This window comes from Oryctolagus cuniculus, chromosome 3 (genome assembly GCF_964237555.1).
Source record: "Oryctolagus cuniculus chromosome 3, mOryCun1.1, whole genome shotgun sequence".
Classification (NCBI taxonomy): Eukaryota; Metazoa; Chordata; class Mammalia; order Lagomorpha; family Leporidae; genus Oryctolagus; species Oryctolagus cuniculus.
Window position 1 is genome coordinate 65,961,937 of NC_091434.1, and position 13,008 is coordinate 65,974,944.

The following is a 13,008-nucleotide window of genomic DNA, read 5'->3' on the forward strand; positions in this document are numbered from 1 at the left end:
TGTGAATTTTCTATTTTGTGGGCCAAGGATTGAGCTTGAAATGTTTAGGATTCATGATTTTGAACCATTTGCATTTGAGGTTGGTTGGGTAACAAGGTTTATTCATTTTTAAATTTTTAGTCCTAAGAGCATCTTCCCCAGAGTTGCTGTTAGATCCTTCACCTTTGTGGTAACCAGTCAAGGTTGATCCTCTAGACTGATGTCTCATGCTAGGGCTCTAGGCAGTGTGGGCTGGAGTTTAGTCTCCAGCCATCTCCTAATTGCTTAATCTTTTATGCTGACATATGTTACTGGAAGTAGTAGCCATTTGTCAGAACTACAAAATTAAATTTGTATAATTCAAGGAACTAAGAAGACAAGAAGTTCGTAACAGCCATTTTCTGAGACATTTTAAGAAAATGATCTGTCCAGAATTGCAAAAATAAGTGTTAACATCGAGTAGGTTCTTCTCCGGCATCCTTTTTTGGGCCAAATCTTGTGATGTGTCACGGAAAAACAAATATACAGAAAATTTAAAATCCAAAATTAAAAAGCTGGTTTTGAAAATACTGCAACATGTATTTTAGTTCCAAACTCCACATGAAATACATTACAATCCCTTAATTCTTTTTTTCTTTCTTTCTTTCTTTCTTTCTTTCTTTCTTTTTTTTTTTTTTTTTTACAAATCCTTAATTCTAACAGCCATGGAGCTTGAAGAAAAAATTGAGCACTCTCACTTTACCCAGAAACAATTTTGTGTTCAAAGTCACAAAGCTCTTAGACCCACTGAACTTGTTCATCGCCTCTGACCCAGTACTTCTAGGGCAGGCCATGTCCGCCTGCAGGATTAGCACTTCTGGGACCCTACTGCGGGTTCCTTGATAGAAAACGTCTCTAGGCTCGGGACCCCCTAGCCTCACCCCTACCCCACCCGCCAGTTCTATTTCACAGAGGAAGAGGAGAACCGGGAAGGGGTCCCCTATTCTAAAGAGAAGCAGCAGCTGATTAAAAAGGCCAAGTTTCACAGGTTGTCAAAGTAAGTCAAACGCTTTAGTCTCCCCGTTCAGCGCAGCTCAAAAGCGAAAGGGCTTGCTCAGAATCCTCTCCGCCAGCGCTGGTCTTCAATTTCTTTTCGTCTCCCCCCGCCCCCCCCCCCCGTCCCCCGCCCACCAGCCAACCCAATACCGGACGGCCGTCCTTGTCCTTCCGGGCCGTTTACCAATAAAGTTATTACAAAGTGACCTTGAGCGTCTTCCCCAGTGCACCTCCATACCCCGCCTTCTGCATCCGGGTGCTGGGCCGCGAATAAGAGCCGGTCCGCGCCTGCGCGCCCAGCCCCACTCCTTCGACCTCTGCCGCCGCTGCCGCCGCCGCCGCCTCCACCCGGGAAGGTAAGCGGAGGGCGCGGGAACCCGAGCTGGCCGGGGCCTGGCAGCGCTCAGTAGGGACCCATTCATTCCGCTGGCGCCTTCTGGGCACGGGGCCCAAGGTGACGGCGTGCACGGGAACCCCTGGGGCCTGGGTGGGAAGGACAGGCCCCTGGAGGACACTTGACCTTAAGCCTCTTTGCTTCCGCAGAGGGGAAGCGGGAGAGGATCCCACGTCGCCTGTCACCTAGATCCTCCAGCCGCGCCGCCCCGAAGAGTGTAAGATGTTCGCCTGCGCCAAGCTCGCCTGCACCCCTGCTCTGGTGCGTAGCCCAGGCTGGGCCGGGGGAACCGAGGGCCTGGCCTCCTGCCCGGAGTGTCCACATGTTGAATGGGGCAGCCTGTTGGCGGGCATCTCGCCGTTTCGGGTCCCGCGGTGCCCTAGCCCCTTAACCTGATGCCTTTTCCCTCTTTCCTCCAGATTCTGGGTCGTCTCGGACCGCTCCTGCCCTCCACTAGGGCGGTGCGGAGCAGCCGGGGCCTAGCTAGCTGTCAGGCCTGGCTGGTGTAGGTCAAATCCTCCCGGCCCCTCGCCCGGGGGCGGCTCCTTCGCCCGCCTCCTGCGTCTGCCGTCGGGTTAGGGTCGACGCGAGGGTTGGGGGCTGCCGGGGCTGCCGGGGTCCGGTGAGGCCTAGTTCACTGCAGCTGCGCGCTCCAGTGCCTATCTGTAGGTCAAACTCGCTGCTGCAGGAGGGAGGGCCTTTGCCTCGCCATGTGTGGGCGGAGGAATTGGGGGGAGGGGGAGCCGAAAGTCTGGCTTCCCAGCCGTGGGGTATTTTTTTTTTTCATAACTATTTTGCAGGCTTTCTGATTCTGGAGGATTTGTCTTAGAGAATCGGGTCTTGGTTCAGAGGGAGTTTTCTGTGACCTTACTTCAGTGGACATTCAAGGGCAGAGAAGCCAGATTGGAATATGTCCTTATGGCCAAAGTATTTCTCCGGTTATTCTTAAACTGATGTACAATTGCTTAAACTCCTTTTTTAATTTTATGCTTAATGGATATATATAGGAGTAGCTTGGAAGTGGTGGGAACTCATACTAACTGCCGGGCTATTTTAAATGACAACTGTTATAGTGACACTCTCAGTAATACTTCATTGGTCCTCTTAAGCCTACCAAAGAATTTGGAGTGTTTATTGCCTTTTTTTTTTTTACCTGAATTATAGCAGTACAATAATTGAAATGTTAAAGACAACACTATTTTTTAAGAACTAATTTTGTTCTTAGGATTTTTGTTTGGAGTATTACAAATAAATTATGTAGCAAGCTTTCCAACTTTATTAGCATGCGACTTTATTAGAATTACTTCATGTATTGAAAAATGACCAACAGCCAAGGTAAGAGTCAATACAGAATAGTCTCTGATCCATCTTTGATGCTTGCTGTTTTTGGAACTCATGGGTGGTTCAAGAAAAGTCATGCAATTCTTATCTGTATTTTTAAACTTGGAACCATCTTTTCATTACTAGATCCGAGCTGGATCCAGAGTCGCATACAGACCAATCTCTGCATCAGTGTTGTCCCGACCAGAGGCCAGGACTGGAGAGGTGAGTAGTAACAACAGAAATGAGACCTTGTTACCAGGTCAGCCTATGGTTTTCATGAAATAGTCAGGATTTGTATTTCCATCTATAGTTTGAGTTGTGTATATTTAACATTATAATAGCCATAGTTATTGAAAAACCTCCATTGAAAAGCATATTCATATATACTGTTTGTTAATTTTCAACAACTTTAAAAGGTGTAGTGTTTATACCACAAGATTGGAATTATTGAAAGCTCTTGATTCTTTTTTCTGTTGTACAATTCCACTACCTGTTCACACTCAGCTACAAATAGAAAAATAGTTATCATTTTGACAATACAGTGATTAAATGATTACTGATTGGACCTTTGCCTCTATTTCCTGTTCTCTAGGGCTCTACGGTATTTAATGGGGCCCAGAATGGTGTGTCTCAACTTATCCGAAGGGAGTTTCAGACCAGTGCGATCAGCAGAGACATTGATACTGCTGCCAAATTTATTGGTGCAGGTGCTGCAACAGTAGGAGTGGCTGGTTCTGGTGCTGGTATTGGAACAGTTTTTGGCAGCCTCATCATTGGTTATGCCAGGTAATCATTTCTATCCCTGGATAAGTTAATTTAACAGCATGCTTGAAATAGTTGGAAAAAGCTAGTGAAATAGTAATAGCTACTTTGTAGTAAGTGCTGCTCTGTCTTGCATTACATCTTGCGGGCTTTGTATGCCTTATCTTACTTAATATGAACAACTCCTCCTACCTATGAAGGACCAGAGTTGGAAGGGTTACACTACCTGCCTAGAGTCAAAGCTGGTAAGTGGCAGGAAATGAATTTTAATGGTCCGACTTCAGAATCTGCAATCCTTCATTGTATATTGGGAATGTGATTAATAGAATAAATTCTTTAAAAATACTAATTCCATCTTACCATTTAAGATTTCTAAATAGTCTTAAAAGATATAGAACATACTTTCATAGCAATAAGACTGTCAGAATCCCTCAAAATGAATACACACTAATCATTTATAATGACACGTGGATGCAGTTCCATTCTTTTCTGTCCACTGGGGCAAGAGGAGTGGCAACAGCAGCAGCAAAAGGGATCCAGGCAGATACTCTTCCCGTAGACTTGCCAGTTGACAAAGATCCCCTCGGAAGTCGCCTGATTTTCTAACACTGACCAAACATGTTAAAAGCACTGTGTTTCAGAGTAACAGTCCTGTGTTGTGTCTCTTCTAGAAACCCTTCGCTGAAGCAGCAGCTGTTCTCATATGCTATCCTGGGATTTGCCTTGTCTGAAGCTATGGGTCTCTTTTGTTTGATGGTTGCTTTCTTGATTTTGTTTGCCATGTAACAGAAATTACTGCTTGAAATGTTGGCATTCATATTAATTACGGATGTAATTCTGTGTATCTTAATGTGACTCCGAAAACTGTAGTGTTGGTGTCATGGAAATGTACGTTATTTCCAGAGTCATTTCATTAAAGATGAAAACTTTAATTTTTGCTGTGATTTGTACTTATCTGAATTTAGATCATCACGAAGAACATGCATCCAGGCAGAGGAAGCTATAATAGTTGCCCCCACCAATGAGAAAGACCCTGCAGTAATTTTTATGGGAATTCTTTTATATAGTGTTATTCACATTGTAATTTATAGGGCTTTTGTTTATTCGTGTAAAGGAGAAATAAACTGAATGCTTCAAGTTTCTGTTAAATATGATTAAACCAAGAGAGTTAATTATTCAAGATGATTTTTTTGTTTTTAAGGGCCAAATGAATAAAATACTTGGAAGCTGAATCACTTTCTAAGATTGACTTGGGTGCTCTTAAAAAGCTAGTTCTAGAAATAAATCATTTTGGCTTTTTAGACTCCCCCCAAATCTAAGACTTTTAAGTCCTGTAGCCTTAGACTTGAGTGTGTGGGGGGAGTGTTTCTCAGTAAATCAGGTTAAACAAGTATGTATAATTAATCTTAACTGTGTTCAAAGAAGGGACTCAATTTAGATAGCAGCCAGTTTCATACCTGGACAAGATTCTTACTTACCTGCTATGCCACAGCACTGGCCCCAACAAGATTCTTATCTTAAAAAGAGGAAACTGAATTGGCAGCATTTTTTAAAAGTCAACAGATACCAAAGCAGTACTTAACCATTGATACTTAACATGTACTTAATATGTTTATGGTGGGAGTCTTATCCTATTGAAACAGAAAAAAAAGGTGCTACTATAGAAAGAATTTTTCCTCTAGCAAATATACTCTACCATGATATTATTTGTCCTCTTTAAGTTTCAGGATTTGTTTGAAGGTTAGATCTACAGTTTAGTCCTTTAGTGCCCTCTAATTTGATTTCGACTGGGAAAGAGTTGGTTGTTAGCAGAATTTAAGTGAGGTGGGGAGACACTTAGAATCAGCCAGGGTGCTTGTTTAAACACAAATCCTCAGCATCCGGATCTACTGAGTTAGAATCTTTGGGCATTGGGTTTAGCAGTCTGCATTTTTAAAAAGGCTCCCTAGGTAATTTTTGTGCATTCTCTTTGAAAAAAATCGCTAACTTACATATAACCATGCTACATTTTATAAAGAAATAAGGCTCCCAGAATCTAAAGAGCTAGAACTACTGCCACCTTTTAGTTGCTTAATCTAGTCTAAATTCCTGGAACCAAGACTGTTTTCTTGAACTGTACTACTGTGTGTTTGAATTTAATAATAAAAAGTAGTACTGAATTAGTGACTCAGTAATTCCAGGCCTGCGTATATACCAAAAAGAATTGGAAACAAGTATTTGCAAAAACTTGGATGCAAATATAGCAGCACTATCAATAATAGCCAAAAGGTGAAAACAGCCTAATGCCCATCAACTGATGAGTGGATCAACAATATTTCCATATGGTGGAGTATTATTCAACCATAAAAAGGAATGAAAAAATTTGATAAATGCTAACCACGGGTGAACCTTGGAGTGAACTCTAGGTCAAAGTAGCCAAATACAAATGGCCGTGTATTGTATGTTCCAGTTACATGGATTATTCAAAGTAGGCAAATTTGTAGAAACAACCAAATGGTTACCAGCAACTAATGGAAGGGGAGAATGGCAAGTGACTGTTTAATAGGTATGATGTTTCATTTTGGGGTGATATTTTGAAACTGGATAGTAGTGATTGTACAGTATTGTAAATACAATAATTATCACTGAGTTGTATACTTTAATGTGGTTCAAATGGGAAATTTTACTACAGTTTAAAAGTACCATACTGTATTACAGTACATAGTATAAAATCTCAGCAAATTTTTAAAATAGCCCAGGAATACTTAGGTTAACTAGTCCTCTATTCTAAGTTCATTTTAAGTAAAATCACCTTTGGTAAAGACCTATTTCTGGTGCTGGTTCTGTGGTTGAGAGGCCTGAAACGTTGATTCTGGACCAGGTTTCTTGCAGGAAATACCCAGCAAAGGGAATTCCTGAGAATGAAAAGAAAATACTTAACACTTGAGCCTGTGGTTGCATGGCCTTCAGGTTACTGAGCAAAAAAATAAATAAATAAATAAATCTAGAAAATGGGATAATTCAGAAGTATAACTGTTATAACTGCAAGCTATTTTATCTAGAAGGGGAAAGGAAATAACAGCGTCAGAGGTTCACTACCCTGGAATATATCCTTCTACTATTTTTATTTCTAGTAACAGTTTCTGACTTTGAAAGTACATCACTGGAATACATCAACTCAACAGGAATGTTTATTGTGTACCATTTTTTTAGGAAGTACCATCTCCACTTACGGGCTTTGAAAACAAATTTTGGTGGGAAATGCTTATACTAACTTCTTAATTTCTGCAGGGACTGATAAAAGATGTTACTGACTTATTTAAAAAAATTCTGGCAGACAAGAACACCCTAGAGTGGTGAAGTGCCAGTTAAACCAAATTTGCACAGATGTGGTTCCAAAAGATATCTCAGATTTTCAGGTGCCCTTTTTATTTGGTGATATAGTGTTCCCTTTCCTTAATGCAGGACTGTGTTTTTTGTTGTTTTTATTTAATGCCTTTTGGGACTAACTCAAAATACAGGTTTTAGTATGAAATTAGTCTTTGAACTAAAGAGAAGCTTGTCCTCTAGCCACAAACACTAGACATGTTTGCAAATAAAATTGAAGGTGAAATGATGAATTCCACAAGAGTTGTAAGTGCTGAGATGTTCAGAGCAGGTAGAGACAATTTTCCAGTGAAAAAAGGTAAACCTCGAGGAGCTGGGGTAAGGAGGGCAGGCCAGATGAAGAGGGCTTCTTGCCTCAGGAACAGCATGAGAAGCACGGCAACACAGTGTGAGATAAGGAAGCAGAGGTCGGCTGGGGCCAAATTGGGTAAACTGGGATTTAAGAACAGGAGCTTTATACTTAGGACCACAGGCAGCCATTGAAACTAGAGCTGTTTCAATTAGATTAAAATGAGATCACTGTGGGGGATGGACTTGAGTTTAGCAACGACCAGTGGGTTGCTGCAGTAGCTTTGTTAAAAGTCAAGGATGGTGCAATGCATATATTTATTTTTTTAAATATTTGGGAGGCAGAAAGACAAACAGAAACAGACCAACAGAGAGCTCCCATCTGTCAGTTCATTCACAAATATCTACAATGGATGGGGCAGAAGCTGAGAGCCAGAAATGGCATCACATGGGCAGTGCCCAAATACTTGACCGTCACTACTGTCTTCTAGGGTCTGCATTAGCAGGAAGCTAAAGCCAGGAATTGGAGCCAGAAATCAAACCCAGGCACTTCCCTACTGTAAAGCTAAATACCTGCTCCCTGGCAATGAGTATTTTAAGAAGAGCCTGCAAAACTTACAGCAGTAGAACGTGATTCCTAGATCTTGGGAACCAGTTAGAAGAGAGATGGTGCAATAGCTTTTCTCTGTGCTCCCTGTTTTATAAACAAGAGTACTTTTAAAAAGTTTGTGGTGGGGTTGGCATTGTGGTGTAGCTGGTAAAGCTGCCACCTGCAAGGCCAGCATCCCCTATGGGCTCTGGTTCGTGTCCCTGCTACTCTACTTCTGATCCAGCTTTCTGCTAATGGTCAGGAAAAACAGTAGAAGATGGCCCAAGTTCATCGGCCCCTGTTACCTACATGGGAGACGAAAGCAGTTCCTGGTTCCTGGTTTTGGCTTGGCCCAGCACTGGCCTTTGAGATCATCTAGGGAGTGAACCAGTGGATGGAAGATCTCTAAATCTTTCAAATAAATAAGTTTAAAAAAAAGTGGAAAGAGCATACATTTACCTTGGGGTCAAGATTCGCACCTGGGTTCAATTCCAGACTGCAGCTTCCTGCCGGTGAGTAGCAGCAATAATGACTCAGGTAACTAGGTTGCACCCACCCATGTGGGAAACCTGGATTGCATTCCCAGCTCCTGGTTCAGGCCAGGCACAGGCCATTGTGGACATCCGGGAAGAGAACCAGCAGATGGGAGCATCTGTCTCCCCTCTCTGCCTCTCATAGGATCAGTAGACTAATCCCATGAAAGCCAAACTTAGCTTTTCTCCAAGATTTTGAACTCTGAAATTCTTTAAATTTCTTGTCTCTTGGCTCTTACAAAAATCTATGTTCAATCTGATTGAGAACCCTGGGCCCTTGAGTCTTCTCTTTTATTCCAGTTTCTTGCCCCTATTACCTTCACCTGTTCCTTATCCTGTTTGGTCTACAGTTTAAAATTCCTAGGAAAATGGAATTGAATAATTTTAGGTATAAAATTCTGAAACCCATGCATAGTTTTTTTTCATAAGTCATATTTTCCATAGACTTTGTGAAGACCCTTCATATACAGCCATTTAACCCTTATCATGATCCTGCAAAATTGGGATTTTTTTTTCATTTTCAATATGCAAAGAAAAATAGGCTCGAGAAGAGTTAACTCCCAGAGTCACATGGATACTAAGTGGCCAAGTCATGATTCAAAGCCAGACCTTCTTTTATTCTAAAACCTTTGCTTTGGTTTTTTTATGTGACTGTTGTAGGGATGACAAGGAAAAGGCTAGTTGGGTGAAATGGTGAATTTTTAAAAAAATAGAGGAGGTATAATTTTACATATGGATTCTGGGCTTGGGAAGAGGAAAGGTATGGTGTGTGGTATGGAGATGTGAATAAATGCACTGCAGAGGACCAGTAAGGACCCAACTCCAGGTAGATAATGTGAATTTGTAGTGAAACTCATTGACCTACTTTGTGACTCTCCAGCAGTGTTGGGAAGCTTGTTAATGTGAACTGAGGTGCACAGTGATAGAAATTATTCGGGCTGGGAATTGGCCAGAAGAAATGGAGGAAGGCCGAAGCGGCATACAGGCACCGTGTTCAACAGACTGACCTATGAACTCCAAACAGGATAAGGAACAGGTGAAGGTAATAGGGGTAAGAAATTGGAATAAAAGAGAAGACTCGAGGGCCCAGGGTTCTCAATCAGGTTGAACACCCATTTTTGTAAGAGCCAAGAGACAAGAAATTTAAAGAATTTCAGAGTTCAAAATCTTGGAGAGAAGCTAAGTTTAGCTTTCATGGTATTAGTCTACTGATCTTATGATGTACTTAGGACTCAAACACATGGTCCACCATTAAGGACAACTTTTTTTTTGAGGGGGGGCGCATTTAATACCATCCTCTGCCTCAGCACATATGATAGTTGCATTCTGTCTCTGCCAACAGCAACATGATACCTTGACTTGCTTTGATAGTTTACAGAGGCAAAAACTTATCATGGGTACAGAATTTATTTTTTTAAATACCTTTGTTTTTATAGATTACTTAAAAAGCAGATGGCATGAATTTATTTATACTCCTCTTCCCCCTACCCATATCCATGTCCCTCCCACCCTTATCACTCTAGGTCACATACTTTCAGCCATCAATCTGTTTATAATCTCTAAAAACTGGTCCTGGTTCCCAGCAAGAATTTGTACTTTCTCCTGAATGACGTAAGTAATGTATCTCTGGAATGTTTAGTAACTTAGGTCTTCTTTCTCAAGGGAGCTCAAATATTGAAGAAAGGACTTGGCCTAAGAGGGACTCATAATTGGCCTAAGTCCCAGCAGAGACTCATAAATCCTAGGGCTTTGGTTGTCCCTCCTATTAGCAAGAGCCAGCATCCCACAGCTGATCTTCATAGGGACTGAGGATCAATGGTTGTTGGCAGTGGCTGCTTTTCTACAATAGCTTTTAGTCAGCACTTCCCAGCCACGGGGATTCCAGGATCTCCTGTTATAGTTGAGTCCCAGGGTTTGCCTCCTCAAATAGCTACATAGGTTGACCGAGTCTCAGATGCTGGAAACAGCAGTATTTTCTGGGAACAGCTCACAGAACTGCCCCCCTCACTAGACCTCTCTACAGTATCTGTTACTCTCAAGTTCTCTTTTTGTCAAACAACATAGCTTTCAGTACTCCCTGTTATCATACCCTATTTTCTCCGTGGTACTTAACCACTATTAAATTATCTTTTTGTTGATGTATGTCATGTGCCTCCTCATCCCTCCTCACGCCACAAAGTCTCCTTAAGGGACTTCATCTTATTTATAGTGGCAGCCTCACAGCCAGGAACAGTGCATGGCATGTTCATGCCAATATATACAGATGCTTTATGAGCACAGACACTGAGAAGTCAGTTGACAGTTGACCTAAGAGGCTGTATGCAAGGGAAGAAGGTAATTGGAAAGAACAGGGTGTTAGTTCCAAGGACCCAGGAGGAACCACAGGACCAGACAGACCTGTCTTGGTTTCTGGCATAAGGAATCCATGGCTTTGTCATTATGTAGGCCTCAACTTGACAAATAGACTGGTTACTGGGAGCCACAAAGGGTAGATACTCGGATGCTACACAACTCTACACTAGGGAGGGTTTCACCCACTTTTACTGATACCTTGGAAGTGTGGGGAGAGCAGAATATAATGAAGGTGATCCCTCTTTCTATAGAGTCAGATGAGAGCTAAAGAAAAAGCCATCTTAAATTCTGTTCTCCCTCTCTGGGCTGGTTGCACTGAAGCTGGCATAGCTCATGGGTATGATTTGAAGGTGAGTACAGCTCTCTAATTTTTTTCCCACAGTGACACAATTGACTATACATTTTTCTGATAACCCAAGGATTTGGATTGGACATCTCTGCACTTGAAATGTCCTAAGTAGAAATTTCTAAGTGGACATGTGCTGAGGAGGTAACTTTAACATGGGCCATGTCAGGAATGTTCAGGAAAACCCTGGGCTGTCAAGAGTGGGTCAAGAAAGATCTGCCATGAGATGAAAGCTACGAAACAAATCAACTAAACTGTCTAGGTCCATGCTGCCTCATCTCATCTCAGATTCAGGGGGTTATTTATGCCTTGCTTCCCCCTGCTATTTCACTACACACACACACACACACACACACACACACACCTCTAACTCCCTACCTCTTGATCCCACTAGTAAAATCCCAATTAATCCCTTGTATTAGGCTACATCTTCAGGATACCATGAAAATCCAGAGGTTCTCTCCCTCAGCCACAGATTAGTTAGGCAAGACATAGGAGTTATGCAGACATAGGAGATACCCTAGTGTATAGTATTCTGGGTTATATTTAGCTACAGACAAGCAGGAACTGCTTGCTTTTTAAATTTTTCATTATTTATTTGATAGACTGGTTCACTGCTCAGATGCCTGCAATGCCTGGGGCTGGGCCAGGACCACAGGAAGAGCTGGGAACCCAATCCAGGTCTCCCATGTGCGCTCAGGAACCTGATTTTAAGCCATCACTGTTGTCACTAAGGGTCCATTAGCAGGAAGCAAACCACGTACTCCAATGTGGTATGTAGTTGTCTTATTACTTATGTAAGAGGCAGAGAAACAAAGAAGGGTGCTATTTCCATGTCATACTCTAATTTGGTGTTTTTTGGTCCTCTAGGAAACGTTAATAGGGGGTTGTTGCAGTTTTAAAGGGCTAAAGTCAGCTCTATTAAAATTGATATATTTTTATCTGTAAAAGGAAAAATAATAAAATAGAATACACTTAATATGGAGGCTTTGCTCTTAGAAACAAGTCGTTGCTTAGTTTTTAAATGATGGTGATATACTGGAAATACAGTGTATTTTGGTAAATTACTTCAAACAAAATTACATGCTAATATCCTACACTGTACTAGGTGCTGGGAAAAAGAACTCCGAAAACCCAGTTCCAGTTATAGCTTAGTAAATTCAAAGAAAACTCATCCAAGGTAAAGGCTTTTTCTTTTCGTTTCAGAACCCACTTCTCTTGCTTGATTATCGGCAAACTCCGCCTCTCCCAAATCTCAGCCGAACCGAAGCTCCCCCTCCCAGTCTTCCGGGTAGCTGGGAGGTGGGCTAGAGGCTCCCCTCCCCTCGATTTTCCCACCTCCCTACCGGGGCCAGGAAGTGACAGCAACGGAAATAGGGTGAGATCTCAGAGCTGGGCTCGGAGAACGCGTCCTGCTTTCTTTCCAGCCACTCGCCGTGTCTCACAAGCCAAGCCCGACACCCTCCCGCGCCCTACACAGCCACCTGCTCCGGCGCCCCAGCACCCGCGCCCGCCTCCAGCTGGCTGCCAATCACAGCCTTCCGCAGCTCCAGGGTTACCGAGACGACGCTCCTTGGGTTCTCTGATCCCGCCCCTTCCAGAACTGCTTCCCGCCCTTCAGGCTCCTTCTCCAATCATCTGCGCCCGGGTGTTCTTTTGTTCCCGCCCCCTCCGTCCCCGCCCTCCTGAGGGCCCGCCCATTTCCTTAAGCTTGACGGAATCACCTGACCCGGAGGCGCTCCCTCAGAAGGAAGGCAAGAAGGGGCGTGTGCGTGGCGGGCCGGGACGCGAGAAGAAAGGGGGGATGCTGGGAGTGGGGCGGAGAGAAGGGTTGTCAGTCTGATCTCGCGAGAGAGGACGGAAGCCTGTGGGAGCCCGTGGCCTTTAAAGTGCGGTTCAGCCCTTTCCTCCGGGGTAGTTTGTAAACACGGCTGTCCTCGGGCTCCTGGGCGACCGAAAGGATCATGAGCCAGTGACCTGCAAAGGTGAGTAGTGATGGGGAGAGGGCCGCAGGGCTGGCGACCGTAGGGAAAGAGAAAGA

At 43.2% G+C, this 13,008-nt stretch overlaps 2 protein-coding genes across 18 annotated transcripts in view; both read left to right on the forward strand.

The window, feature by feature from the left end:
* Positions 1–1,173: 1,173 nt before the first annotated feature.
* On the forward strand, positions 1,174–4,425 carry ATP5MC3 (ATP synthase membrane subunit c locus 3). The gene is made up of 5 exons (XM_002712300.5): positions 1,174–1,370; positions 1,558–1,669; positions 2,876–2,953; positions 3,324–3,517; positions 4,165–4,425. The coding sequence occupies exons 2-5, from the start codon at positions 1,631–1,633 to the stop codon at positions 4,277–4,279; spliced, it is 426 nt and encodes a 141-aa protein (XP_002712346.1). The 5' UTR covers positions 1,174–1,370; positions 1,558–1,630; the 3' UTR covers positions 4,280–4,425.
* Positions 4,426–12,670: 8,245 nt separating this feature from the next.
* ATF2 (activating transcription factor 2) overlaps positions 12,671–13,008 on the forward strand; it is a 107,583-nt gene continuing 107,245 nt past the window's right edge. For 2 of the 17 annotated variants that reach the window (XM_070070661.1, XM_070070665.1), the window contains exon 1: positions 12,671–12,721. The gene's annotated coding sequence lies outside the window, so the exon portion shown is untranslated. Of the gene's footprint in view, positions 12,953–13,008 lie in introns of all 17 variants that reach the window. The other 15 variants (XM_051848488.2, XM_051848479.2, XM_051848481.2 and 12 more) reach the window with 13 other exon arrangements.